The sequence below is a fragment of the Pongo abelii genome, chromosome 7 (assembly GCF_028885655.2).
Source record: "Pongo abelii isolate AG06213 chromosome 7, NHGRI_mPonAbe1-v2.0_pri, whole genome shotgun sequence".
In the NCBI taxonomy this organism is placed as follows: domain Eukaryota; kingdom Metazoa; phylum Chordata; class Mammalia; order Primates; family Hominidae; genus Pongo; species Pongo abelii.
The window spans coordinates 71,093,754-71,121,427 of NC_071992.2; the positions used below are offsets into that span (position 1 = coordinate 71,093,754).

At 37.9% G+C, this 27,674-nt stretch overlaps 1 protein-coding gene across 1 annotated transcript; it reads right to left on the minus strand.

Moving 5' to 3' along the window:
• Positions 1-2,571: 2,571 nt before the first annotated feature.
• Positions 2,572-26,605, minus strand: LOC100450856 (short-chain dehydrogenase/reductase family 16C member 6-like). The gene is given in 6 exon segments (XM_063726461.1): positions 2,572-2,700; positions 4,221-4,343; positions 12,669-12,817; positions 13,235-13,355; positions 21,330-21,461; positions 26,285-26,605. Coding segments are annotated over 6 exon segments (975 nt in total).
• Between the last annotated feature and the right edge of the window lie 1,069 nt (positions 26,606-27,674).

Genomic DNA, 27,674 nt, shown 5'->3' on the forward strand with positions numbered 1-27,674 from the left:
GCAAACAAAAATTTATGCTGGCAATTCTTAAGACATTTTCTAATATAATTATACTTTACCAATAATCTTAAAGCTAGCTTATTTATTAAAGATTTTAGTTAAGTTGCATAAACTTGAAAAAGCATTTGACTAGTATTCTTTTTTCCACATAAAGTATTTGATTCAAGTGCTTTTATTTTCTTAAGCCAATTAATTAGAGCTTTTTCTTTTTTTTTTTAGCTCCTTTTGACTGATTTTTGTTTCCTTTTTTTAAAATTATTATTATACTTTAAGTTTTAGGATACATGTGCACAAAGTGCAGGTTTGTTACATATGTATACATGTGCCATGTTGGTGTGCTGCACCCATTAACTTGTCATTTAGCATTAGGTATATCTCCTAATGCTATCCCTCCCCCCTCCCCCCACCCCACAACAGTCCCCAGTGTGTGATGTTCCCCTTCCTGTGTCCATGTGTTCTCATTGTTCAATTCCCACCTATGAGAGAGAACATGCGGTGTTTGGTTTTTTGTCCTTGCGATAGTTTGCTGAGAATGATGGTTTCCAGCTTCATCCATGTCCCTACAAAGGACATGAGCTCATCCTTTTTTATGGCTGCATAGTATTCCATGGTGTATATGTGCCACATTTTCTTAATCCAGTCTATCATTGTTGGACATTTGGGTTGGTTCCAAGTCTTTGCTATTGTGAATAGTGCCACAATAAACATACGTGTGCATGTGTCTTTATAGCAGCATGATTTATAATCCTTTGGGTATATATCCAATAATGGGATGGCTGAGTCAAATGGTATTTCTAGTTCTAGATCCCTGAGGAATCGCCACACTGACTTCCACAATGGTTGAACTAGTTTACAGTCCCACCAACAGTGTAAAAGTGTTCCTATTTTTCCACATCCTCTCCAGCACCTGTTGTTTCCTGACTTTTTAATGATCGCCATTCTAACTGGTGTGAGATGGTATCTCATTGTGGTTTTGATTTGCATTTCTCTGATGGCCAGTGATGATGAACATTTTTTCATATGACTTTTGGCTGCATAAATGTCTTCTTTTGAGAAGTGTCTGTTCATATCCTTTGCCCACTTTTTAATTAGAGCTTTTAAAGTATATTTTCAGTACTGAAACATTGTGTACACAACACATAAATGCATACATATTAGGTGTACCAATAGAAGTCCATCTTATAGATTCAGCTTTACAAGTAGAAGGATACATTCTTGGCTGAGTGAAGCAAAAGCTGATATGTCAGGTCTTCTGACACCTGAGTGAGGGGTTGTGAATGTTTATTTAGAAGAAAATGGCCCTTCAAAAACCACTGCTGGGTGTCAACTGAACTAGGCAAAAATATGTTAGTGCTCCTGCGCATGAAAGAAAAGTTAAACTGTGCTTTGAATACTTAATTTAAGAAGGCAGAGAGATATCAAAATTTTAGAAAAGTTTTACTCACAAACCTGTTAAAAGATAAGTTTCATTTTCTTACAAATATTGCTTGTTTGGAATGTTTTATTTCTGTATTAAAATTTTTTTCTCACTTTTTTTCATCTCAAGTTAAACTATGCTTTTGATTTGCATGAACACAGAAATATTATGTCCCTAATACTAGGATAGATCTGATAAAATGAATGCTCACTTTTTGGTTAACTGAATATGTACTTTAATTTACTTGAAATTTCAGTTTTTGGTGTTACCATTACTCAGTAGGTCTGGAGCCCAGTGGAGATAAAGCTAGACTATTTTATAGTGATTACAGCTCAAGAACTATTCCCAGCCCAGAGGTGAGATTGTTAGGAATGTTTGCCACATAGGTGGCATATGTTGTGCCCATTTCTCATGAGGATAAAGGATTTTAAAAGAAAGGTTATGTCATGTATTCAAATACATCAGTTATGATGACACTCTGTAGAATTCAGTATGAAAATGTTTCATTTTCAAACCAATAGTGTGTATAATTCTAATTTGTACTTTTTTTTAGTGGAGTAAAAGAGCTAAAAGTTTGACATATTCAGATACAAAGGAAATGATAAGTTACAAATATATTTTATCAAATATTCAGGTTCAATCCCACTAAGGGCCTTGAAATGAACATCTAATTCTATTAGGAATGAACAGGCAACACAAATATGCCTTTACTTTGTGAGGCAAACATTATTTTTCTTAATTATGAAACTAATATGTATCTTTAAAGCTGATGTTGAAAAATTATCAAAATAAAAAAACTGACTTATAAGATCATTATTTATAATTATCTCTCTTCCAAAGGTATTATGTTATCTATTTTAAAATTAAATTAAGGTCAACTTGCATTAATATGTTTTTATAAACATATTATGTTCAAAGTCCATTGAAAAGACTGTAATGTCCTGATTTATAATGCTAAAAAAGATAAGAAAAACTTGATAGATAATTTGAATGCTTAGAAAAATAATTGGTGTGTATACTATGTCCAGGAAACACAACTGACACTTTTGAAAGCTTCAGTAATCCTTGGTAGACTGCAATCCTTTAAGCATTAGGAGGAATTGCGAATAGTTTATCCTTATAACACTTTTTGATTCTCATGTTTGAGGCTTGAGCTACTGGTGTTTCCCTTCAGTTTCAGTCTGAAGTTCATTTGCTTTCTTTCTCCCTTTGAAAGAAGCCATGCAAGTGTCCATTCCAAGGTACTCACCAAAGGCAATCAACATTTTTGGAGATATTATTCTAGAAGAAAAGCAGAGAAAAAAATTATGATCCTTTAAGAGGAGTCAAATAAACTACTTTGCAAAGAGTAAGTGCAAATTATACAAAGTTCAAAATGTGACTTAATGGGAGGGCTGAAGAGAAAAGTGCTGTGTCACCCCCAAGTGCCATCACCATCCTCAACACCAATGGCTCTCGACCCTGGCTACACCTCGGAATCACCGGAGCTTTGAAAAGCCCCAATGTTCAGGCTGCAATTTATCCCTGTATCACACCCCCTGAGTTTTGTGGAAAGACTACGTATATCCTTATTTACTAGACTAACAAAAGGTAGCAAAACTAGAAAAAAAACTGGAGCAGTTAAAGCAGAATCTCTAGAGGGTAGGGGCCAGGAATCTGTAGTTTTAAATGTTCCCTGGGTGATTACAATGTGCACCCAAGATGAAGAACCATTGTTTTAGTTCCTTGAGGATAGAGGCTGTATCTTCAGCTCAGTTATGCTCAATTCAACTCGATGTGGCAAATATTGATGGCATGCTAATTACACATTAGGTATTGTCCTAGGCTGGGGCAAGGAACAGGAAACAATTCAGACAATATTTTCTGTTCTTAGGGATCATGCAAGGTAGCAAGTAACCACGGGTGAGATGAGTGTGCCAAAAACCAGGGTCAGGTGTGATGGAATGTACAATGTGGGACTTTGACCTAGCTAAGCAATCAGGGCAGCTAAGGATGAATAGGAAATATGTTGAATAGATATAAATAGTAAAGAAAGTACTTTATCAGTAACATAATTTTGTGATAGTGAATCTCTGCTTGTGCTTTCTACTCTGCTACTACTTACAGCAGAGGAGGAGTATTTCTTGACGGTAAGACCTTAAGCTCTGTAATCAAATTGGAAACTTCAGTTTGAAACGTTGTTGCAGCACATATTATTAGTTGTTTAACCCTGCAAAAATTACTGTCTTTAAGCCTCAGATTTCCTAAATTGATAAAATTCACACAAAGCTATTAGCACAGTACCTGGCATGTAGTAGTCACCCCATAAATGCTAAATCTGGACCTGGGTGGAATCCATTAACAAATACCTGGAATTCATAGCATGGGCCTTGTATGAAGTTGCTGGAGCTATTTCGCAAAATAAAATGAAGAACTTGTGAAATACCCTTAATATTTTTCTGGCAACATACTTGTGTTTTTTTCTTCCTTGTTTTCAAAGTAGAGCTCTACACTAACCAAACTAAATAGTTGACCAAAACCAAAATCATAAAAAACAAACAAAAAACCCCAAATAATTTGTTAGTTGTTTGTGTTGAAACAAAAAATGTGTGTTTTGCAAGACGTAAATAATTGTTAAATTTAGTCAGTGTCTGAAGCAACCAAGGCACAGCAATAGTCCTGAAGTTGTTTTTGCACTATTAAGGTTCTTCTTCTTACCGTTAAGTAAATATATAAAGTTGCTTTCTATGCAAAAGAGGTAGCAGTGATTGGACAATTTGTTCACAATAACCAGAATGATAGTGACGTCATTATTAACTTATCGTTTAAGAATCAATCTGATATATGCAAATTTGGGTATCATTACATAAACTTGTTCCTCTAAAATAGCATATAAAATTTTTTTGGCCACATACTCCTGCTCCAGAATTGGTAACAGAAACTGATACTCGGAATAACAATAACAAATAGTGATATCATCAGACTGGTATCTTTTTGCTGTCATCATAGGGCATTGATTATTAAATTTCAGATATGGAACTATAACATACAGCTTTAAACAGTCAAACAAAGGCCAGGTGCAGTGGCTCATGCCTGTAATCCCAGCACTTTGCGAGGATGAGGTGGGCAGATCTCCTGAGGTCAGGAGTTTGAGACCAGCCTGGCCAACATGGAGACATGCCATCTCTACTAAAAATACAAAAGTTAACCGGGTGTGGTGGTGGGTGCCTGTAATCCTAGCTATTCAGGAGGCTGAGGCAGGAGAATCGCTTGAACCCTGGAGGCAGAGTTTGCAGTGAGCCGAGATCGCACCCCTGCACTCCAGCCTGGGCAACAGGGTGAGACTCCATCTAAATAATAATAATAATAATAATAAAACAAAAACAAACAAACAAAAACTCGTCTAACAAAATGTAAATCTTAGGAATTGCCTTGTGTTTTCTCTTATGATCAGTAATAGGACTAGTGCTAATATATTTAATTTCCTGGAATAAACTTCCTGCTTTTGTTGATTTTCTGCTGTGTGATGGTCTAAACATATGGAAGTAATTGCTTTTAGATTTTTTTTGTTTGTTTTGATACAGAGTCTCGCTCTGTCACTCACGCTGGAGTGCAGTGGCACAATCTTGGCTCATTGCCAGCTCCGCCTCCCGGGTTCACGCCATTCTCCTGCCTCAGCCTCCTGAGTAGCTGGGACTACAGGTGCCCACCACCACGCTCGGCTAATTTTTTTTGTATTTTTAGTAAAGACGGGGTTTCACCATGTTAGCCAGGGTGGTCTTGATCTCCTGACCTCATGATCTGCCCACCTCAGCCTCTCAAAGTGCTGGGATTAGCTTTTAGATTTTTTGCTTCTTTCTTCCCTCTCTGTCCCTCCCAAACATCCCATAGTTGTATACTATTAAGAAGCAAAATTGCAGCCAGGCACAGCCCAATTGCTAATGCCAGCACTTCGGGAGGCTGAGATGGATGGATCACCTGAGGTCAGGAGTTCAAGACCAGCCTGGCCAACATGGTGAAACCCCATCTCTACTAAAAATACAAAAATTAGCCGGGTGTGGTGGCCCATGCCTTTAATCCCAACTACTTGGGAGGCTGAGGCAGGAGAATCACTTGAACCCAGGAGGTGGAGGTTGCAGTGAGCAGAGATTGCCTCACTGACTCCAGCCTGGGTGACAGAGTGAGACTCCATCTCAAAAAAAAAAAAAAAAAAAGCAAAATAGCAAAAATTATCTTACAAAAAAAAAAACTCTTGAACATGTATAATGTATCAGTTTAGGTAGATCATTGTTACAACATTAAGCAGAAATAGATGTTTGTGAAATCAATAGTTGAAATGGATCAGAATATAAATAAATATCACATAAGGTATTACTTTGACATTTTATACTTTTATATTATTCTGCTTAATTAGTTAAACCACACTTCCCTCAAAAATTCTGTTTATCTCAGCTGATTTTGGGAATCTGATCAATTTTCCACAACTGAATGTTGACAATTAGTCTTTATATTTTATTCTCCTAAAGGTTTTCCAGAACTATAGCCTAAAGGGCTCTAATGATTATTTTAAAATAGAATCTATAGATCATTGTTTAATTCTCTACCATTTTAGGATTGTGAATCTTTCTTCTGGAGACTTTTTTTTTTACGTTTGTTTATCTAAGGACACCAATTTTATACAAGTTATCATTTAACATCACTGACTTCTCTGGCTACCATGCCCCCTTATCCTGGCTGGTCATATTCTTTCTGTGATCTTAACACTCGAGCTTTTAATAAGACTTAGTCACATATTAACAATTCTTACTAATATTATTTTAATAATAATGTTAGAAACAAAGTAAATAGCTTAAAAATGTATATAAGTATACTTACATTAGATATAACTACATATGTACATATACGTAAGTTTATTATAAATGTTACTGAGATAAAACATGTATAGTACATGATTTACTACTACTAATAAAATATACATTACTTTTTGTTATAAACACCATATAATCAATTACTTTTCACAGAATGCTTTTGTTAATTTTTGTTGAATTCTTGCATCACATATATTCTGTCACACGGATGTGACACACTTTGGTTAACCATTCATCAGTTGATGGATATTTAGATTGTTTTTACCTTTCAGCTGTTATGAATAATACTGCATAAACATTTGTGTACAAGTTTTTTGTGGGGACATGTGTTTTCATTTCTCTTGGATATATACCTAGGAGTGGAATTGCTAGGCCATGTGGTAATTCTATGTTTAACATTTTGAGGAACTATCAAAGTATTTTCCAAAACAGTTGCACCAATTTACAGTACCACCATCAGTGTTTGAGGGTTCCAATTTGTCCATATCCTTACAACACTGTTATTGTCTGTCTTTTTTATTATGCCTTCCAAATTAATGTGAAGAGTTATTCATTGTTTTTAAATAAGAGCTTTATTGAGAAATAATTCATATACCATAAAATTCACTGTCTTAAAACATAAAATGTGGTGATTTTTAGTATATTCAGTAAATTGTTCATCGCTATCTAATTCTAGAATATTTTCATCACTCCCCCAAAAAACTTCGTACACATTAGCAGTCATTTTCTCCTTGGCCTTTCCTTCAGTCCCTGGCAATCAATAGTCTACTTTCTGTTTTTGTAGATGTGCCTATTCTGGCTATTTCATATAAATGGAATCATACAATGTGTGGCTTTTTGTGTCTGGCTTCTTTTGCTTAAAATAATGTTTTCGAGGTATATCCATGTGGTAGCATGTATCAAATTTCATTGCTCTTTATGGTTGAATAATATTTAGTTGTATCAATGTACCACATTTTGTTTATTCATTCATTCATCACTTGATGAACATTTGAGTTGTTTTCACAATTTGGATATTGCTGCTATGAACATTTGTATAAAAAATTTCATTTTCATTTCTCTTAGGTATATGGCTAGGAGTTCAAATATGGTAACTTATTGTTTGGCTTTTTGAAGAACTGTCAAACTGTTTTCCAATGTGGCTGGACCATTTTATAATTCCATCAGCAATGTATGAGGATTCCAGTTTCTCCACATTCTCATCAACACTTGTTATTATCTATCTGAGTTTAGCCATCTCGGGGTGTTTGAAGTACTTTCTCATTGTGCTTTTGATTTGCATTTCCCTGATGATTGATGATGGTGAATATCATCAGTATCATCAATGTACACATTGACCACTGACCGCTTATATCTTTTTTTTTTTTTTTTTTTAATGGAGTCTCACTCTGTAGCCCAGGCTGGAGTGCAGTGGCACAATCTCGGCTCATTGCAACCTCCTCCTCCTGGGTTCAAGTGATTCTCATGCCCCAGCCTCCTGAGTAGCTGGGATTATAGGTGTGCAACACCACACCTGGCTGATTTTTGTATTTTTAGTAGAGATGGGGTTTCACTATGTTGGCCAGGCTAGTCTCAAACTCCTGACCTCAGGTGATCCACCCACTTTAGCTTCCCAAAGTGGGATTAGAGGCATTAGCCACCACGCCTGGCCATCTTTATTTGAAGAAATATCTGTTGAGAGCTTTTGCCATTCTTAAAAGTTGGGCTTTTAAAAATTGTTGAGTCATTAGGAATTATTTATATATTCTGGACACAAGTCCCTTATTAGCTCTAAGATTTGCAAAAATCTTTTCTCATTCTTTGAGTTGTATTTTTATTTTACCGATGTTGTCCTTTGAAGCATAAAGAGTACTTAATTTTGATGAATCTAGTTTATTTATCTTCTGTTGTTGCTTGTATTTTGATGTCATAGCTAACAAACCAGTGCTTAATTCAAGGTCATGGAAATTTACATCATTTTTCTTTAAGAGTTTTATGATTTTATCTCTTACAGCTAGCTTTTGGATTTATTTTGAGTTAATTTTTGTATATGATGTAGGGGTTGAGGTTCAACTTCGTTATTTTGCATATGGCTATCAAGTTGTCCCAGCACTATTGGAATTGTCTTGACACCCTTGTTGAAAAGCAATTGAGCAAAAATGTAAGAGCTTATTTCTGGACTCTCAGTTCTATTCTGTTGATCTATATATGTCTATCCTTAAGAAAGTTTGACACTGTCTTGATTAGTATAGTTTTATAGTAAGTTTTGAAATGGGGAAGTGTGATTCCATCCAATTTTCTTCTTTTTCAAGATGGCTTTGGCTTTCTGAGTACCTTGCATTTCCACATAAATTTTAGAATCCACTTGTCGAGGCATGCAAAAAAAGCAGCTAGAACTTTGATAGGAATTACATTCAATCTGTAGATCAATTTGGGGAGTATTGGTGTCTTCACAATATTAAGTCTTCCAATCCATGAACATGGGATTTATTTTTATTTAAGTTTTCTTTAATCTCTTTTGAAGTTGTTTTGTAATTTTCATAGGATAAGTTTTGTACTTTTTTTGTTAAATTTTTTCCTAAGTATTTTATTATTTTTGATGCTGTGTTAAATGGACTTGTTTTACTGATTTCATTTTTGGATTATTCATTTCAGATGTATGGAAATACAAATGAGTTTAGTACATTGATTATGAATATTGATCCTTTGCTGAATTCATTTTGTAGATGTAATTGTGTGTGTGTGCATATATGTATTCTTCAAGATTTTCTATATACAAGATCATGTCATCTGAGGATAAAGATAATTTTGCTCCTTTTTTCCAATCTGAATATCTTTTATTTTATATTTTGTCTAAATGTTCTATTGAACAGTAGTTGAATCAGAGTGGTGAATATGGGTAGCCTTGTCTTATTCTGATCTCGTGGGGAAAGCATCCAATCTTTCAGCATTAAACATGATGTTAGCTCTGGCTTTTTCATAGATGCCACTTATCAGGTCGTGGAAGTTCCCTTTTATTTCTACTTTCTTGGTGTTTTTATCTTGAAAGTGTGCTGGATTTTGTCTAATGCTTTTTCTGTGTGTTTTGACATGATCATGCAGCTTTTGTTCTTTATTCTACTGAATGATGTACTGTATTAAATTCTCTTTAAATATTAACCCAATCTTACATTCCCAGGATAAATCCTCTTTAATCATTATGTATTAATGTGATAGGTTGCTGGATTCAGTTTGCTGGTATTTTATTGAGGATTTTTGTGTTTATGTTCATAACAGCTATTGATCTTTGGTTTTATTTTCTTGTGATGTCTCTGTGTAGTTTTAGTATCAAGGTCATCCTGCCCTCATAGAGTGAGTTGGGAAGTGATCAGTCCTCTTCTATCTTTTTGGAAATTTTTGAAATTTTGATAGCTATTCTTAAAAAGTTTTATAGAATTTCCCATGAAGCCCTCTGGATCTGGGATTTTTCTTGTGGGAATTTTTTTTAGATTACTAATTTAATAACTTTGTCTATTCAGATGTTTTTTCCTTCATAAGTCAGTTTTGTTAGCTTGTGTCCCTCTAGAAATTATTCCATTTCTTCTAAGTTATCTAGTTTCTTGGCACATAATTTTTCGTAGTATTTCCTTATGGTCCTTTTCCTTTCTGCAGTGTTACCAGTAGTGAGGTACTCTTTTTTATTCCTGATTTTAGTAGTTTGAGACTTCTCTGTTTTTTCTTTCTTGGTCAGTCTAACTAAAGTTTTGTTAATTTTGTTGATCATTACTGTTGTTGGTTTCATTGATTTTTCTTAGTTTTCCACTCTTCTTCATTTCTGGTTCTCTTCAGCTCTTCCTGTGGATTTGAGTTACTATCTGGTGTCGTTTACTTACTTCAATATAATTTTGTCTAGTTCTAGATCCCTGAGGAATCGCCACACTGACTTCCACAAGGGTTGAACTAGTTTACAGTCCCACCAACAGTGTAAAAGTGTTCCTATTTCTCCACATCCTCTCCAGCACGTGTTGTTTCCTGACTTTTTAATGATTGCCATTCTAACTGGTGTGAGATGGTATTTCATTGTGGTTTTGATTTGCATTTCTCTGATGGCCAGTGATGGTGAGCATTTTTTCATGTGTTTTGTGGCTGCATAAATGTCTTCTTTTGAGAAGTGTCTGTTCATGTCCTTCACCCACTTTTTGATGGGGTTGTTTGTTTTTTTCTTGTAAATTTGTTTGAGTTCATTGTAGATTCTGGATATTAGCCCTTTGTCAGATGAGTAGGTTGCAAAAATTTTCTCCCATTCTGTAGGTTGCCTGTTCACTCTGATGGTAGTTTCTTTTGCTGTGAAGAAGCTCTTTAGTTTAATTAGATCCCATTTGTCAATTTTGGCTTTTGTTGCCATTGCTTTTGGTGTTTTAGACATGAAGTCCTTGCCCATGCCTATGTCCTGAAAGGTATTGCCTAGGTTTTCTTCTAGGGTTTTTATGGTTTTAGGTCTAACATTTAAGTCTTTAATCCATCTTGAATTAATTTTTGTATAAGGTGTAAGGACCCAGCCCTCCCATTACTGGGTATATACCCAAAGGATTATAAATCATGCTGCTATAAAGACACATGCACACGTATGTTTATTGCGGCACTATTCACAATAGAAAAGACTTGGAACCAACCCAAATGTCCAACAATGATAGACTGGATTAAGAAAATGTGGCACATATACACCATGGAATACTATGCAGCCATAAAAAATGATGAGTTCATGTCCTTTGTAGGGACATGGCTGAAACTGGAAATCATCATTCTCAGTAAACTATCACAAGAACAAAAAACCAAACACCGCATATTCTCGCTCATAGGTGGGAATTGAACAATGAGAACACATGGACACAGGAAGGGGAACATTACACTCTGGGGACTGTTGTGGGGTGGGGGGAAGGGGGAGGGATAGCTTTAGGAGATATACCTAATGCTAAATGACGAGTTAATGGGTGCAGCACACCAGCATGGCACATGTATACATATGTAACTAACCTGCACATTGTGCACATGTACCCTAAAACTTAAAGTATAATAATAATAATAATAATAAATATATATGTATAATTTTGTCCCCACTCACATCCTTTGTGCTGTTATTTTCAAAAATATTACATTTCTATATGTGGTAGGCCAAATAAAACTATTATGTACCTTTTATTTATACAATTGTATTTATAATCAATGATGAGAAGAAAGGAAAAGAAATAGGCACTTATACTGTCTTTTAAAAATTACCTACTTTGTCACCTTTACTGTCACTTTATTTCATGTGGATTCAGATTACTCTGAGGAGTCACTTGTTTTCATCCTGAAGAATTTCCATTAATATTTCTTGTGAGGTGGTATGCTAAGCCACAAATTGTCTGTTTCAGTTTGCCTTCCTTTTGCTTTCATTTTTGAAAGAGACTTTGGCTGGGTATAAGATTCTTGGTGGGTAATTTCCCCCCCAGTACTTTGAATATGTTATACCACTGCCTTTTGACTTTCATTATTTCTGTTGAGGTATTAGCCATTAATCACATTTGGGTTCCTTTGTGCATGATGAGACTTTTTTTTTCCTTTTGCTGGTTTCAATATATAGCTTTGTTTGTGTCTTTTAACATTTAAATTTTAAATGATTGTCTTTGCTAATTTTGACTAGCTTAATACATGTCTCTTTGGGGAGAGCTTTCCCCTACACATTCTGTCAACTCTTGATCACTTGTTTTGGAACTTTCTATTTAATTTTAAAGTTTCACTAGACTCTAAATAGTTTCATTGCCTCTAAGCCAGGCTTTCTGTTGGCTGTCTCCATGTCCCACAGATAAAGTTGATTCATGTCATTCGGATTGTGTCAGTCTCTTTTTTAATGATCGTAATGACTACGCTCGTCCTCATATCCAGTTCACACTTTCCAATATACTCACTGACTGGCTCCCTATGTAAAAGCTCTCATATCGTATTTGCATCCTAGTTTGGACTGTTCTAGATAAATTTAACCTTCATACCAAAATGTCGCTCTGCATTACTTACTCTCATATATTAATCAATTTTACAAAATATTTTATTTCTGAGATTATTTATACCTTTATATTCTCTTTAGGAAAAAATTATCTTCTCAATACTACAATACCAAATATTTTCAAAATTCTCAGTATTAATTTCTTTTATATTTTAATATACTGATTAGTATTTTAGGTTTAAATTTTTACTATACCATAAACCTCATAACTGTATTATTGTCTTTAAATTGAATAAATTTATAAATGTCTTACATATTGAAATTTTCTTTTACTAAATTAGTCATTCACATTGTTTCTTTTGTTTTACTCTCCATATTTCAAAACTTCAAAATGATCAGATGATGACATATAGTGGAAGATAAGAGCAAAGATATGAGAGCAAAGATTACTTTAAGAGTTAACTTATTTGCTTGTACAGCCCTCAAACATTCCAGTGTTGATGAAATGTGGGCACATGATGGTGGTTTTAACTTCAGTTTTCTTTATCATAGTTAATTCAAAAAAGAGAGATTCAGCAAAGCCAAAGGCTGCAAATTTACTTGCAGAATAATCTGAAACAAAGTGAGGAACTATTAATAATAGAGCTTGACAAGTTAATTCTTGGAATTATTTTAAAAATTGAATCTCCTTCCCCTTTCTCTGGCTTGTCCTTGGGGACAAAGCATTCCTGTCAGAGTCAATTTATGTGGCCAAACACTCCACTCCTACATATCCACACTCTACACGCCAAAAGATGGAAATCATATCAATGTTTCCTAACCCAAGAAGACCAAAGCCAATAGGCACATTCTGGTTGTTGTTGTTGTTTTTTTTTTTTTTTTTTTTTTAGAAGAGAATATATCTCCTTCTGGAAATAGAAGAGAATGCTGGAATTATAAATAGAGTTCAATATTCCAGAGATTTCCCCTTGGTGCAGGAACAGCTTGTATATATCTTGGAAGAGTCCTAATTTCTGAGTTCTGTGACACATGGTGAAACAAAGTACTCATCTGATAGTCCATTAATACCAACCACTCCTGCTATACTTGAAATACAAACCAGATGACCATGGTTAGCTTTAGTCATGGCAGGAAGGAAGGCCTTACAAGTCTGGAAGGTATAAATGCATTTTGTCAATATTTCATTTATTTATTACATTTGCTTCATAAGTATTTGATGAATTTACTAATTTAACAAATATTTATTTAACACCATAATGTGTTAAATTCTGTGGTGTAGAAAAGTAGGTACCATATAATCATTGTTTTCAATGAGATTAGAGGTTATTATCTATTAATCTATATTATTCGATTTCTTTTTCTTTTGAGGTAAACTATACTAATTGAATCAAATGAACATTTTATATTTGTGGTTGGCTAAAAATCTTAAAACCTAGTTTTTCTGGTATGCTGAACTTTTCCATGTAGTTTTTAGCAATTTATATTAAAATTTAATTGCATTTACCTTCCTGGCTTTACCCTAAACAAGATTTGCCCTTGCCCTGATGGTTGGCAGAATGGGAGGAATTGTTTAAGGAAAAGTGAATTTCAGTGCAAGCTAAACACACCCAGGTAAGTAAAGCACTACCATATCTTAGATCTATTCTTATTTTAGCACTCCTTTTCTCATTCACTATGTAAATCCAAGTTTCTAATATCATTATCTTGTTGGCTGTGTTATTCTACTGGTTCTCTTATAAATGATTTCAACCTAACCTTGACAATGCTCATGATCTATTTCTGTGAGATTTGCAATGTTAACATTGTCAGAATTTGGTATTTATAGTTTTGGAGAGTGCCAAGATGTGCTCACCTACAAGGGGCCAGTAGAACAGAAAGCAGACACTGGATCAAAGCATGACACATTTGTTTTTGAGATATTCTTTATCTCAGTAACCTTGTCCCAGAGCTGATGAACTAATTGGCAAGTTTCTGCTTAGATGTGAACAATTGGCCTCTTTTGACATTTCCTGTCCAAACGTGGTGGCAATTTATACATCTGTGTCTTATAGTTGTAACATCTTTGTCTTTCAAAAATTAAATTCTTGTTGCATCAGTCATGACTGTAGACTAGTTAGAAATGACAAGAGCTGGTTATTGTCTTTCAGCACAAAAGTGTGAAAGATCTGGCCAGATGCCCAGAGAACATCTCAGTGACTGTCTGGTAGACCCAGTTAGGTTTAAGGACAGGAAGCCTAGGTATGGAGGCCCAGCAGTGGCACCACTATTGATATCTAAAAGTTTATGAAACTTTCAAGAAAATGAAGCTGAGAAATGGAGTTGAAGGTGAGTGTCAGTGCTACCTTGGTAAGAAATCCCATGGCTGGGGACAGTGAAACTCCCCAGAGTAAGGGAGAGAAAGCATTGACCTACAATAGTTTGTCATACAGCTGAACACTGGTGAAATTAAAAAAAACAATGATGACGGTGGGAAGTTACCTGTTCACAGGGATGTAGCCACTTCTAGGAGTTTCGATTTTTGAGACAGAGTCTCTCTCTGTCACCTAGGCTGGAGTGCAGTGGTGTGATCTCAGCTCACTGCAACCTCTGCCTCCCAGGTTCAAGCCATTCTCGTGACTCAGCCTCCCTAGTAGCTGGGATTACAGGCACGCACCACCATGCCTGGCTTATTTTTGTATTTTTTACAGAGATGGGGTTTTGCCATGTTGGTGAGGCTGGTCTCGAACTCTTGGGCTCAAGTGATCCACCTGCCTTGGCCTCCCAAAGTGCTGGGATTACAAGCGTGAGCCAACGTACCCAGCCTAGGAATTCAGTTTTGTTTGCTTTTCTCTATCAACTTTTTTTTTTCTGCAACGTTTCTGTATGTGTATTTACTTTTGGCTATGGCTGAATTTGCGGCTAGCTTCTCGTGTGTTCAGTTGAGAAAAGTTCTCCCTCCTAGAGGGAAAAGGAATAGGTAATGACAAGGGTCTGTTTGAATTTGCAGCCCTATGTACCAGTGGAGCACTTTTTTAGGACATTCTAGAAGATGAATTGCTCATAGGGACCCATACCTAGTGCTCGCTAGATGTATATCTATTATTAAAGGAAAGAAAAAAGAATATAATTGTGTTGAATCAGCAATTAGTTGCCAAAAATGTATTTTACCTTTTGTAAAATATTTTTAGTGCCTGAGAAATTAATAGAAAATTACATATGGATCTAGGTTTGCACATTATTCCTAATCAAAGTAAATCTGTGAACAAATCAGATTTGTTTGCTAAACAGCTATATTCTGTTAAACAGGATTTCCTGATTTTATCACATGTGGGATGTAATGAAAACAAACATCAGATTTGCCTGATTTCATTTTATTGCATTTATGTAAGACTTTTTTTTTTCATGGAAAAGTCAAATTAATAAACTTTCTAAATTTTTCAATACTGGTTTATGGGTCAGACAGATTATCTCTGTTTCCACAAAACATTTCTGGTTACAAAGAATACAAATATGCATACAGTTAAATTGAACTATAATGAATGATGACTTTACTATCAAAAAAAGATTGATGTTTTTGAACTTTAGTGTTGCAAGTTGCTTTCACTTAGTTACTGCACTTGCATTGCCTTTTATAATTTTTCAATGTCATCCCTTTGACCACCTTTTAATATCACCAGTGATTGTATTGCTCTGTAGTGTAACTTAAATGGCTTGAATATTTTAGGATAATATTAATTTGGATAAATTTATGAGAAATTTTTGGTTACCAATACAATTAAAAAAATTTAAATTCATAGAGAAAATGTATTGAGTCACTCAGCACCATTTTGACTTGTTTTTTTTGTAAAGCTTCAATTGAGATAGTAAATTCAATGTAGTATACACCTTAACTTTTAATATGATAAAGTTGTTTATATTTTAAAGTGATCATTGAAAGCTAAAAGTGATATAGTTACATAGTGATACTTTTTTTGTGTGTGTTTAAGCTCATATACACATATAAGAGCATATTAAAACAAATGAACAAAAGAAACTTAAGTATGATAAAGATGATGGACCTGGTAGCTTAAAATCTCTTGGAATATTCCAGTCTGTTGTAAACAAGAGGTATTGGAAGGCTATTTTTGACCTTTGTGTAGTCTGCCCAGAGAGCATGCATTCTTATCTTGTCAAAATATTCTTACTCTGAGCACTTGAGCCCTAATTAACTTTTTGTTAAATCAAATAACCAAAACTTGCCACATCTGAAAGATCTAAAATCCTTTAATAATTATACTGTGATGTGCTGTTAGGTGTATTTAAAAATCAAAACAAAACTATTGTCACTCTGGCTCTTAAGGCAGCCAATTACAGCTATTCCACAGTTTTTGTTTAGAAAAATAAGTCTATAGAGGTGTTTTTGCATTCAAAGTCACCTTTGGTACTTCTTAGGTGACCAAATCACCCATGGTCTGTTCCCTTGGCCTGATTTCATGACACGGCAATTAGCAGCAGCAGGGTGGCTAGAGAAAATGAGGTACATTGGGTATGCTCCACATTTCTTAATTAGCTGAACCCTATTTAGGACCTGCCCTGAGAAAATGTGGCAAAAAATTGTCAACTCCAAAAGAGAAACTCAACATTTTCTTGGATGAATTCATTAATACAAATATATTTAACCAGAGATTGCATACTTGCCAGGACAGTTAGAAAGACCCTGAGGATTTGTCAGTGCTCTTGCTATAATAAGTAACCAAATTCTTATAAAATAATTATGTCTTACACCCCAATACCAGTTTTTATTTTCTTAATTTAGTATTTTTGGTTATTGAAATGAATTAACTAGAGCCATTCAGTTTTGTCATCAGTAGGTAATTTCTAGTCTTCCTGTTCTTGCCTGGAAGCTTCTAATACTACAAACCGGAAACTGTGCCTTGTCAAGACAGCCCAGAAGGACACACTCAGAGTCGCAGTGTGGTCTGGACCGTGCCAAGGATGGACTCATTGGAATGGGCTTCCCAGTGTGAGCTGACGTTGCCACAGTGAGGAGGCCCCTGCAAGGTCATGTCTGGAGCTGAGCCAGGTCCACAGAACCTGTTTAGTCCGGGAGTAGATGGCTATGTGAAAGCAGGCCCTGACCAGCATCAGGCAGAACAGAATTAATGGTATATGTCTGGGTCATAGCATCAGTGAGGGAAATTTAATGTGGTCAAAGTTCTGTTTTCTGATGGGCATGTGAGCAAGCCCTTTTTCCTTCTTGATGTGTTTCCAGTTCTCTCTTCAGGAAGCTAATGCAAAGTGGAATGAAACTTTTTGAATGCTATCTTAATTCAGGGAAAAATATCTTATGGGGATCTTCATTTAGATTATAAACTAAGTGAAGATTTGAAGGAATGTAAGGATGATAATAATTTTAGTACTTGAAATTCAGATAAATGTTTTCACAATAGGTTAAGCTTAGAAAAATGTGTGGAATGAAATTTAACTTATTCTAATCATTGTACATTCATATACAATCAAACTAATTTTACAGATAATATGAAAGCTATTAATTGCCCTTGTGCACAGACCTACTGATGGCAGTGGGTAGATTCTATTACAATGGCTTACTGAGATCCTTCATCTTTCATGGTGATGTGCCTATCTATGCATGTTCAGTAAGAGCCAGGCCTTCTTTTTCCAGGATATAATGAATAGCTTGATAATGCAACCAGAGCACAGGTGTGCCCCGTTTAAGAATAAGTTTAATTTAATCATGTATGACAAGCCTATTCTTTAGGGATGATGGTTGCTGTTCATATATTGAACCAGCTGCCTCCTCAGGAAATTGAACTGATACCTGCTTTATGGGTCACAAGTCCCCTTCCAGCCTTACAGGTATTAAGGGAGGTCACTTCCTGGTAGACCAGGAGCCTTGGCAGGTTTGGGAGACCTCAAGAAAAAAAAACAAATCTCTCACTAGAAGAACTGCAGTACAATTTCTCCCCAGCAGTACTGCAGGCAGCACCCGGTGGAGATACATTTATTGGGTTTGGTCTCATAGCCTTGGAATAGATGAGCTAGTAAGAGCAGTAGAACAAAATTTTAAAAATCTCTCTAATTCTTGAGATGAATCAAGATTCTTTCCATCATCTTCAGATGGAAGTTGATTTCCTTGTTTCAGTGGTTGCTCAGTATCATCTGTCTCTAGGTTTGCTGACACACAACCAGAAGGCTTATGTGTGTTTATTAATAGCTCTTACCACACTACCTATGGAGCTGATTCAAGGCAAACAACAGAGCACATACACAACATAAAGATACCAGTTCAGAGGCTACATGAAGCCTAAAGAATGAGAAGGAGCTACTATGTGAGTGAGGAGAAAGAATATTCCTGTTGGAGAGAGAACAGCTTGTGCAAAAACCCTCAGATGGGAAAGAGCTTGATGTTCTCTGGAGTTTAATCAGGATCCTTGGCATGTAGAAAATTAGCAGAAAGTAGCCGGCCGTGGTGACTCATGCCTGTAATCCCAGCACTTTTGGAGGCCGAGGCGGGCGGATCACAAGGTCAAGAGATAGAGACCATCCTGGCCAACAAGGTGAAACCCCGTCTCTACTGAAAATACAAAAAATTAGCTGGGCGTGGTGGTGCGTGCCTGTAGTCCCAGCTACTCGGCAGGTTGAGGCAGGAGAATGGCGTGAACCCGGGAGGCGGAGCTTGCAGTGAGCCGAGATCGCACTACTGCACTCCAGCCTGGGTGACAGAACGAGAATCCATCTCAAAAAAAAAAAAAAAAAAAAAAGTTAGCAGAAAGTAGAGAGAATGAGAGGTGAGGGACAGACAAGGGAGGCCATGACAGGCAATTATATATTACTCTAAGTGCATTTGGAAGTCTCAATATTTTTGAGCTGTGGAGTGAGATGATTATTGATGAATCTGTTGAAAAGGTCACCTTACTCCCATATAAAGATGGGTTGGGCTGGGCGTGGTGGCTCACACCTGTAATCCCACTTTGGGAGGCCGAGGCGGGCAGATCACGAGGTCAGGAGGTCGAGACCATCCTGGCTAATACGGTGAAACCCTGTCTCTACTAAACATACAGAAAATATTAGCCGGGCGTGGTGGCGGGTGCCTGTACTCCCAGCTACTCAGGAGGCTGAGGCAGGAGAACCACCTGAACCTGGGAGATGGAGCTTGCAGTGAGCCAAGATCCCTCCACTGCACTCCAGCCTAGGTGATAGAGCAAGACTCCGTCTCAAAAAAAAAAAAAAAAAAAAAAAAAGATGGGTTGGAAGTCACCAGTGTTGAGGGTGGAAGGCCCTGAGGAGCTGTTGGTGAGAGATGAGGATGGCTTGATCCAGGGGCTGGCAGCAGAAAGGAGAGACATGCACTAGGGCATGTTGTGCAGGGACAGCCAAGGTTGCTGGTGTTGAGGGAAGGGGAGGAATCAGGATGATTTATAGATTTGTGATGTGATTGTAATGGATGCACCCTAGCTCCATTTAACAAGATGACATTTCCCCTTACTGAAGGAAATGTTTGGGGTAGGGTGGTACAGGGAAGGAAATCAATGGTTTTCACAAATGTTTCTGGAAAACGTATTATACGGCAAGCACTGTGGTAAGTGCTCAAGGAATATTGGTTAAAATAGGTTAGTGGGGGTTCCCATTATCTTCCCAGTGACCAAGGAAGAAGACCAAGGAAATAGTTCTGAGTTCCATGGGGAGTGGTATAAAAGTGTACAGTGGAAAGAGGGAGGAATCAGGAGACATGTAAAGGAAGCCCATTCCAAGGTCCTATTTTTGGAGACACAGAGAACTAGGGCTATACCTGTCCCTACTTCCCCATGTCTCCCAATGCCCTGGTTTCAGCACCTGTTCCCCCCACAGGCCCCATTTGCCGCTGATCCCTGTTCATTCCCTGGCAGCATCAAGTATGAACACTCTTAGTGGAAACATCTCTGGTAACTCTTCTTTCCTTTAGCCTCTACCCACTTTCTAGAGTTGCACTGACCAAGGAGGTAGCCTCTAGGCATATGTGGCTGTTTAAATATGCATTTAAGGTTGGGTGCGGTGGCTCACAGCTGTAATCCCAGCACTTAGGGAGGCCAAGGCAGGTGGATCACCTGAGGTCAGGAGTTCGAGACCAGCCTGGCCAACATGGTGAAACCCCCATCTCTCCTAAAAATACAAAAATTAGCTGGGCATGGTGGCGGGTGCCTGTAGTCCCAGCTACTCAGGAGGCTGAGGCAGGAGAATCGCTTGAACCCAGGAGATAGAAGTTGCAGTGAGATGAGATTGTGCCACTGCACTCCAGCCTGGGTGACAGAGTGAGACTCTGTCTCAATAAATAAATAAATAAATTATGCATTTCAATAGATTATATGATATAAAGTTAAAAGTTTAGTGCTCAATCCCATTAATCACACTTCCAGTGCTCAGTAGTCACAGATGACTAGAGGCTTTCATATCGGGAAGCACAGATGAAGGCCATTTCCCCCATCAAAGACAGCTCTACTGGGCAGCATTGTGTAAACCACTCCAGGCTTCAGGAAAGACACTCCTGAGTCATGAATTCACTCATTCTTTTTCTGTAATTTTTCCCTCCTCTATACTTGTTCCTTCTGTAAGCATGGGCCACCATTTACCAGTTGCCTGACCTTGGGGAATTCATTTAAATACTTTGGGCCTCAGTTTCCTTATTTGTAAAATGAGAGTGAAAATGGCATCATGGTTGCAAGTACTCAATAAATGGTGGTGATTGTGATTCATCCCCCACTTAATTCCTCTATTAGAATGCCCAGTTCTGCATGCCCATAAACCACCACTCTAAAAATAGCCCCGTCACTGCACAAGTTCCTTTTGCACTCATGGCCAAATTAAATCCCTCTTGTATAATTGCTGTCACTCTCAGTTTGTATTTAGGTGGGAAGATTTCTGACAGCCTAATAAGTCTTGGGAACAAACTGCAGAGGGTAGAGGGAAAGAAATTTCTCTGATAATTTGGAAGAAAACAAGACCAGGAAAAGCACAGCAGATAAACCCTGCAAGGATTGAGACCCCACATCTTTCAATGGAAAATCCCCAAATGGTATGTTTATAAAGAAATGCATGAACAAGTGTTTATAGGACTGCATGGAATTTTCGTACTCACCAACAAAATAAAATGATAAAGAAAGAGGTTTACCCAGAAATGAGAGATGGCATATACAAGAAAGGATTTTTCCACCATGTGATCTGGAATACCGAGGAAGGGCTTTCCCGTGACTAAGCCAGCATTGTTAATGAGGATGGTCACGTCACCAACTTCTTTCCTGACCTGGTCAGAGGGAGGCAAGCATTGGTTCAATTGAGGCATTGCATTTTGACATTTATTTTCTCAAGTTGCGATTTTTTTTTTTTCTCATTTTCTTCATGTAGTTTCTCTGAAGCTAGATTTTTTTTTTTTTTTTTTGAGACAGAGTCTCACTCTGTCGCCCAGGCTGGAGTGCAGTGGCGCAATCTCGGCTCACTGCAAGCTCCGCCTCCTGGGCTCACACCATTCTCCTGCCTCAGCCTCCCGAGTAGCTGGAACTACAGGCGCCCGCCACCACGCCCAGCTAATTTTTTTGTACTTTTAGTAGAGACGGAGTTTCACCGTGTTAGCCAGGATGGTGTCTGTCTCCTGACCTTGTGATCCGCCCGCCTCAGCCTCCTAAAGTGGTGGGATTACAGGCGTGAGCAACCGCGCCCTGTCGAAGCTAGATATTTTTATCTTGCATGTAGAAATTCTTCAGCTTTAAAGTAACTGTATGACAAAGTATCTTAAAAAAAAAAAACAGATTTAGCCAGATTCTGGATTTTTTGTGTGGAGACGACCTGCAGCATATTTTCCTCACCTCCCATTTCTGTTACCTGACTGCCCGTTCCCGGGTCACTAATGGCAGTGGAGTCTGAGTGACACTGCCTCCCTACATGTCTCAGGACGGCTCCCTTCAGATGGCCTTCAGGTTTTCCCGCAGCACATCAGCAGGTGTCTGACGCCTACTTCTGTGGGCGTCATCTCCCCTATTTCTCTTTGAGGAGGAAGGCAAGACATATCTCATCCCCTCAAGCCGGATGAGTTTTCGGCATGAACACATCCTAAACATGGATGCCTTTGATCCGCTGCCGATGGACTTCCATGTTTCTGTGCTCTTCTATCCAATGGACCCCGTAGAATCGAATTACTGTCTGTGACTGATGTTGCCTTGAGTTCCTCAGCTGTGCCACTATTGTGCCTCCTAAGTCCTCATTTTCCTTCACCCTTCCCTCCTAAATTGCCCGCCTCATCTGCCGGCACAAACCCCAATATACCACAAGCACTGATCGGAGAAGAGTATGCTCCAGGAAACACCTGAGGGACTGGTTTCCTCTCTTCACCATTTTGACTCACATTATTATGACTTTGTAGGTGACATTGAGAAAGCTGACCCAATGGCAGACCATGAAGTATATTTAAACAGCAATTAAGACTTTCCTCCCCTGAACTGGATCTCTCAGCTGATACAACTATCTGTTTCTTTGTTTCTAAACAAGGAGCACTACCTGTCCTGACTTTGTTTTCTAATTCCTGGTCCATGCACTGCTAGTTGAGCCTGCCAGATAACACGATTTGGAGAATAAGGTAAATATTGCTGCTGATGTAGTAGATTGGAATGAGCTAGGAAAGGAATACTTAATACTGCTGAGCTGATGCTGGGCTGAGGAATTAGACTCCTCTGCTAGGGAGAGAGGCAGGGCAGAGGCAAACATCCACAGGAGACTAACTTTTAAAGAAGGGCATCCCATTGGCTTGGTGAAGCAATCAGTGTGAGCAAGTGCTCAAGACCAATGAGGTGGTAACAGGGACCCAAGAAAGAGGTAGAATCTTCAGCTTAATACATTCCTGAACACTTAAGAAAAGCCCAGTGGCTGCTGTCATGCAGTTTAAGAAGCCTTGAGCCTTAGGGACAACAGGGACAAGAGAAATTTTATCTAGATCATGGGATTTAATTTTCACTGTAACTCCAAGAGGCAGTCTAGGGAGGCATCATCATCCTAGTATACAGATGAAGAAACAGGCTCTGAGAAATTAACATCTTGCCAAAAGACCCATAGCTTTTGAGAAGAGCAACAGTGATTCACACCCAATTTAAATACACACAAAAAAGCTGTTTCCCCCCAAATTTACTATGCTTTCTAGTCAAAATGATTATTGCTGTAACAAGCCAGTCTCATGTGTGTGCACATGCGCACACACACTCACACACATACAAATAAATATTAATCATTGATTGGACCTGGACATTTGAAAATAAATTGTGAATCTACTTATTTTAACAAAAGCAATTTATTAATATATTGGTTTTCTATGTTGGAGATGAGATTGTTACCTCAATCTAATTTTGGGAAGTTAATTACTATGCACCTTTAGAATGCTGTTATTGCTATTCACCTTTCCACAAATTTCAAGGAATCTGGTAAAGCCTGTGGTTTGTTGAAAGTCTTGAAGTACAACCCTAGTATTTAGGTTTCTTGGAAGTTGCTACATAATTGAAATAATACAAAAAACGCACATAAAGTAGTTGGCTGAGAAAAATTCTATTCATAGGAGTGCGGAAAAGAACATTTTAGTGTGAAAAGATAATTTTAGGTTAAAGTTTTAGTCTGGTTTCTACTAAGTAACAAGAAAATGTTGACCAAGAAGGAAAGATTTGTTAGGGGTTGGCAGTGGCGGAAGAAGGCAGGAGATTACAATACTTTTGATCAAAGAAAGAGGATTATGAAGGGGTCTTTTGATTATGCACATACTGTTGATGTCCCTTTGGGGATGCAGCATGGGGTCTGACCTAGGTGATGGGATCCCTCACTTGTCTGCTCTGTGGCCTGGGTAAGTTCCTTAAACTCTCTCTGACTCTGCTCCATCACTAGTAAAATGGAGAAAATGATAGTACCTACTTCATTGTGAAGATTATATGGGATAATACTTTGGAAGAAAACACTTTTTCCAGGGTCCTGATCTGACTAGTTAGTGGTACCGGGACTGGAGCTCTGTTAGACTACTTCCCAAGCTCATCCCGAATATATTCATCTACTAACTTTTCCAGCCATGTGTCTTTCCCTTTTACAAATGAGGACTAACTTTGATTCCACTTGCTTTGTACTAAAATATGCCTAAGGATCTACAATACAATACTTGCATTAGCTCATGATGAATTATAAAGAACAAATCCTATGGGACCACCAAATAAAGAAGAAGACAATAGAAAATGAAGGTCAAGGGTGAAGAGTGTGCTTCAGAAAGTTAAGTGTCACAAAGTAGGACTCAATCAATATTTTTTGAATGGATCAATAAGTGAATTCCATATATAGAGCTTAGATTGATTGTCAAAGGGATGGAAAATCCCTTGGAGATTCTGTTATCAAAGTGTTTGCACCCCTTTGGGCCATAGCATAATGGATAAGAGAACAGACTTTGGCTTCAACCTGCCTGGGTTGGAATCTTGGCTAATCATTAGTTTTATAATCTTGGGCAAATTACATATTCATTCCGTTCCTCAGTTTTCTCATTTGTAAGTGGGGATGATGATAATTATGTATACCTAAGAAGGTGATATTGTGTTGATTAAATGAGTTGTGATGTGTGTAATGTGCTTAGAATAGTAACTATTTGTAATATAGTGGGCTTTTGGTTTTTTTCTAGTGCTGTCTTGACCAATTTGAGGCCATGGCTAGAGGCTGATCAGTTCCCCTTCCTGAGCAGCCAGTTAAGTCCCCATATCCAAACACTTCACTTATTGAGTCCTCACACTCTGGGCTGCTCTATGCCCACCCCAGTTACACAAGGGCCAGGTGCCAGACAACCAGGGGCAGCCTCCATGCCCTAGAGCCCCCTGAAGTTATTCAAATTAACCAGTCCTGAACATGCTTACCCTGCCTTGCCCATTCCTTCCTGAGGAAAACACATAAAGACCCCACCACTGGCCCGACCTCCCTGCTTCATGAGTGACCCCAGTGCTCCCCTTCATGGTCCTGCAGGCTGTGCTGTGTTCGCCCCCGGGGACTGTAAGCAAAACAAAATGGAAATGCTCGATTCTGTTTCTTTCTCTCCATCTGCGTCTGGCCTCACCACACCATGCTCGAGGTAACATGGCTGAAACGCTACTCAAAAGCTGACCCATTGCTGTTAGGGTACCTGCTAGCTACGTAACAGATGGTAGCTGCAATTTAGAGTATTTGTCAATATTTAATGTGGAGTTAGAACAAATATCAACAGGCTAAGTCTAAGAGGAAATTTGATCTAAAATATGCTAAATGCATATTTATATTTATTTTTATTTTTGTTTTTACTGTATATTTCATATATAGCCTCAGTACATGATGATAATGGATATGATGCATTAGAATCACAAACCACTGGCCCGGTGTGCTGTTGCACGCCTGTCATCCCAGCACTTTGGGAGGCCAAGGTGGGTGGATCACTTGAGCTCAGGAGTTCAAGACCAGCCTGGCCAACATGGTGAAAACCCATCTCTACTAAAAACAATATATAAAAATTAGCTGGGCATGGTGGTGTGGGCCTGTAATCCCAGCTACTGAGGCAGGAGAATTGCATGAACCCGGGAGATGGAGGTTGCAGTGAGCTGAGATGGGCGCCACTGCACTCCAGCCTGGGCAACAGAGCAAGATTATGTCTCAAAAAAAAAAAAAAAAAAAGAATCACAAAACATAGAAAGTTAAGTTAAAGCTGGATATGATCTTAAAGATCATTTGGTTCAATCCTTTTGTTTTACAGATGAAGAAACAGGGGCCTAGAGAGGGCCAGTAACTTGTTAAACATTGCACAACCAATGAGCTGCAAAGCCAGGAGGAGGCCCCTTTTCCACCACCTCCTGCCGGTGAATGAGTTCCCCGGAAACATAGCTGGGCAGCGCTGGGCTCAGGCTTCTCAGATTCCCACTTGCCTTGTTTACACTGTTCTCCCTTTTGGAGGTTACATAGTCTGATTTCTGACATGCAGAGTCAAGCAGGAAACACATAGAGAGCTTGAGGGAAATTTATGACAAACTTCTGTCTGTAAAAGTGCATACAAGATGCAATATTTTCTTTGGGAACAGAAGCAGGGAACACCAGTCAGCTTACCTGATCAGCAACTCTGTAGACCTCTTGTCTGTTGCTACAGTCACATGCATAGGGAAACACCTTCTTACCACACTTTTCTTTGGCCAGTCTGCACGTTTCCATATTGCCTTCTTGATTAACATCCCATAGAACTAAAATGGCTCCAAACCTGGCAAAATGTATAGCCAATTGCCTCCCAAGTCCACATCCAGCTCCCATTATAAGTACAATCTCTCCAGCAACATTCTTTTTCTTCTTGGGAATTATCTTGTAAACCAAAGATTCCAAAAAGTAATATAGAAATTTTCCCAAAAGTACGGAGGTGTCTGCAATCACATCCATGTTTATTGACTGCAGAAAGGAATGTTCTAATAAGGAAAAACGTAAGTGATAAATCCATGCTACTACGGCAACTATTACAGTACACAGACAGCATTTTGCACAAGGAAATTTACCTTTGAGATTTACCTTTCATTCTCCAAAACATACAAATGAACAACAATTGACACAATTGTCAAACTTAAAATTTATATAAATAATGATTACGGAAATATTTTTCGTTAACAAGTACCTTTCCCTACAGGGCACTTTCTTACACTAATCTAATTTAACCCATAGGTAGGTCACAGATTACTAGGCCAGTTTTACAGGTAAAAGTATAAAATCTTTGAGCCTTGACTTGCCCAGTATTATTTGACTAGTAAACTAAGATGTTGGAAGTACATCAAGTGCTCTCAGGGTTGCAGAACAGTTAAGTGGTGCCACTACAATCCCACAAAGGACTTAGACCCAGGGTTGTGTGACAGGGAGTCTCGTTTTCAGTGGGATAGTGAAGACACCAAGAAAAATGGGCAGTGAGGATTGCATTTGAGTTTTAGCTAGAAGGCTGCCTCCAAGACAGAACAAGGAGAAAGGGTATTACAGCTGCCCCTTGTTAACTTATTGAAAATGTTAACTATATTCTGAAAGGTATTATCCTTGGAAAATTTTAGGGACTTAAAGTGTTCACTCAGAGATTTCAAGCTTACAATCATCAAAAAGATTAAGCTATGAAAAATTCACTCTCTTCTCTAAGCTTACATAGACTTTTCCGATTCAAGCACAACCCCAGAAACATATAGTATATTACAATGATGAAACGAAGCTGTATCTTATCACCTATAAAAAAATACAGGTATTATGGAGAGGGCATTCTGGGCCACAGGATTTTTGTGTGGAGAACAAGAGAGAATTGGGACTTTCCTCATAACTTTTCTGTATAAGAAAGTTTGTTCTCAAGGTAGATGATTTATCTTGAAAGAAATTCAAGTAGCTTGCTATGAAAATCACTAAATTTCAGCAACATATTGTTATGCTTTGGGACCACTGTGAGGACAAGAGTTTTGACATTTCTTCAATCCTGAACTAATAG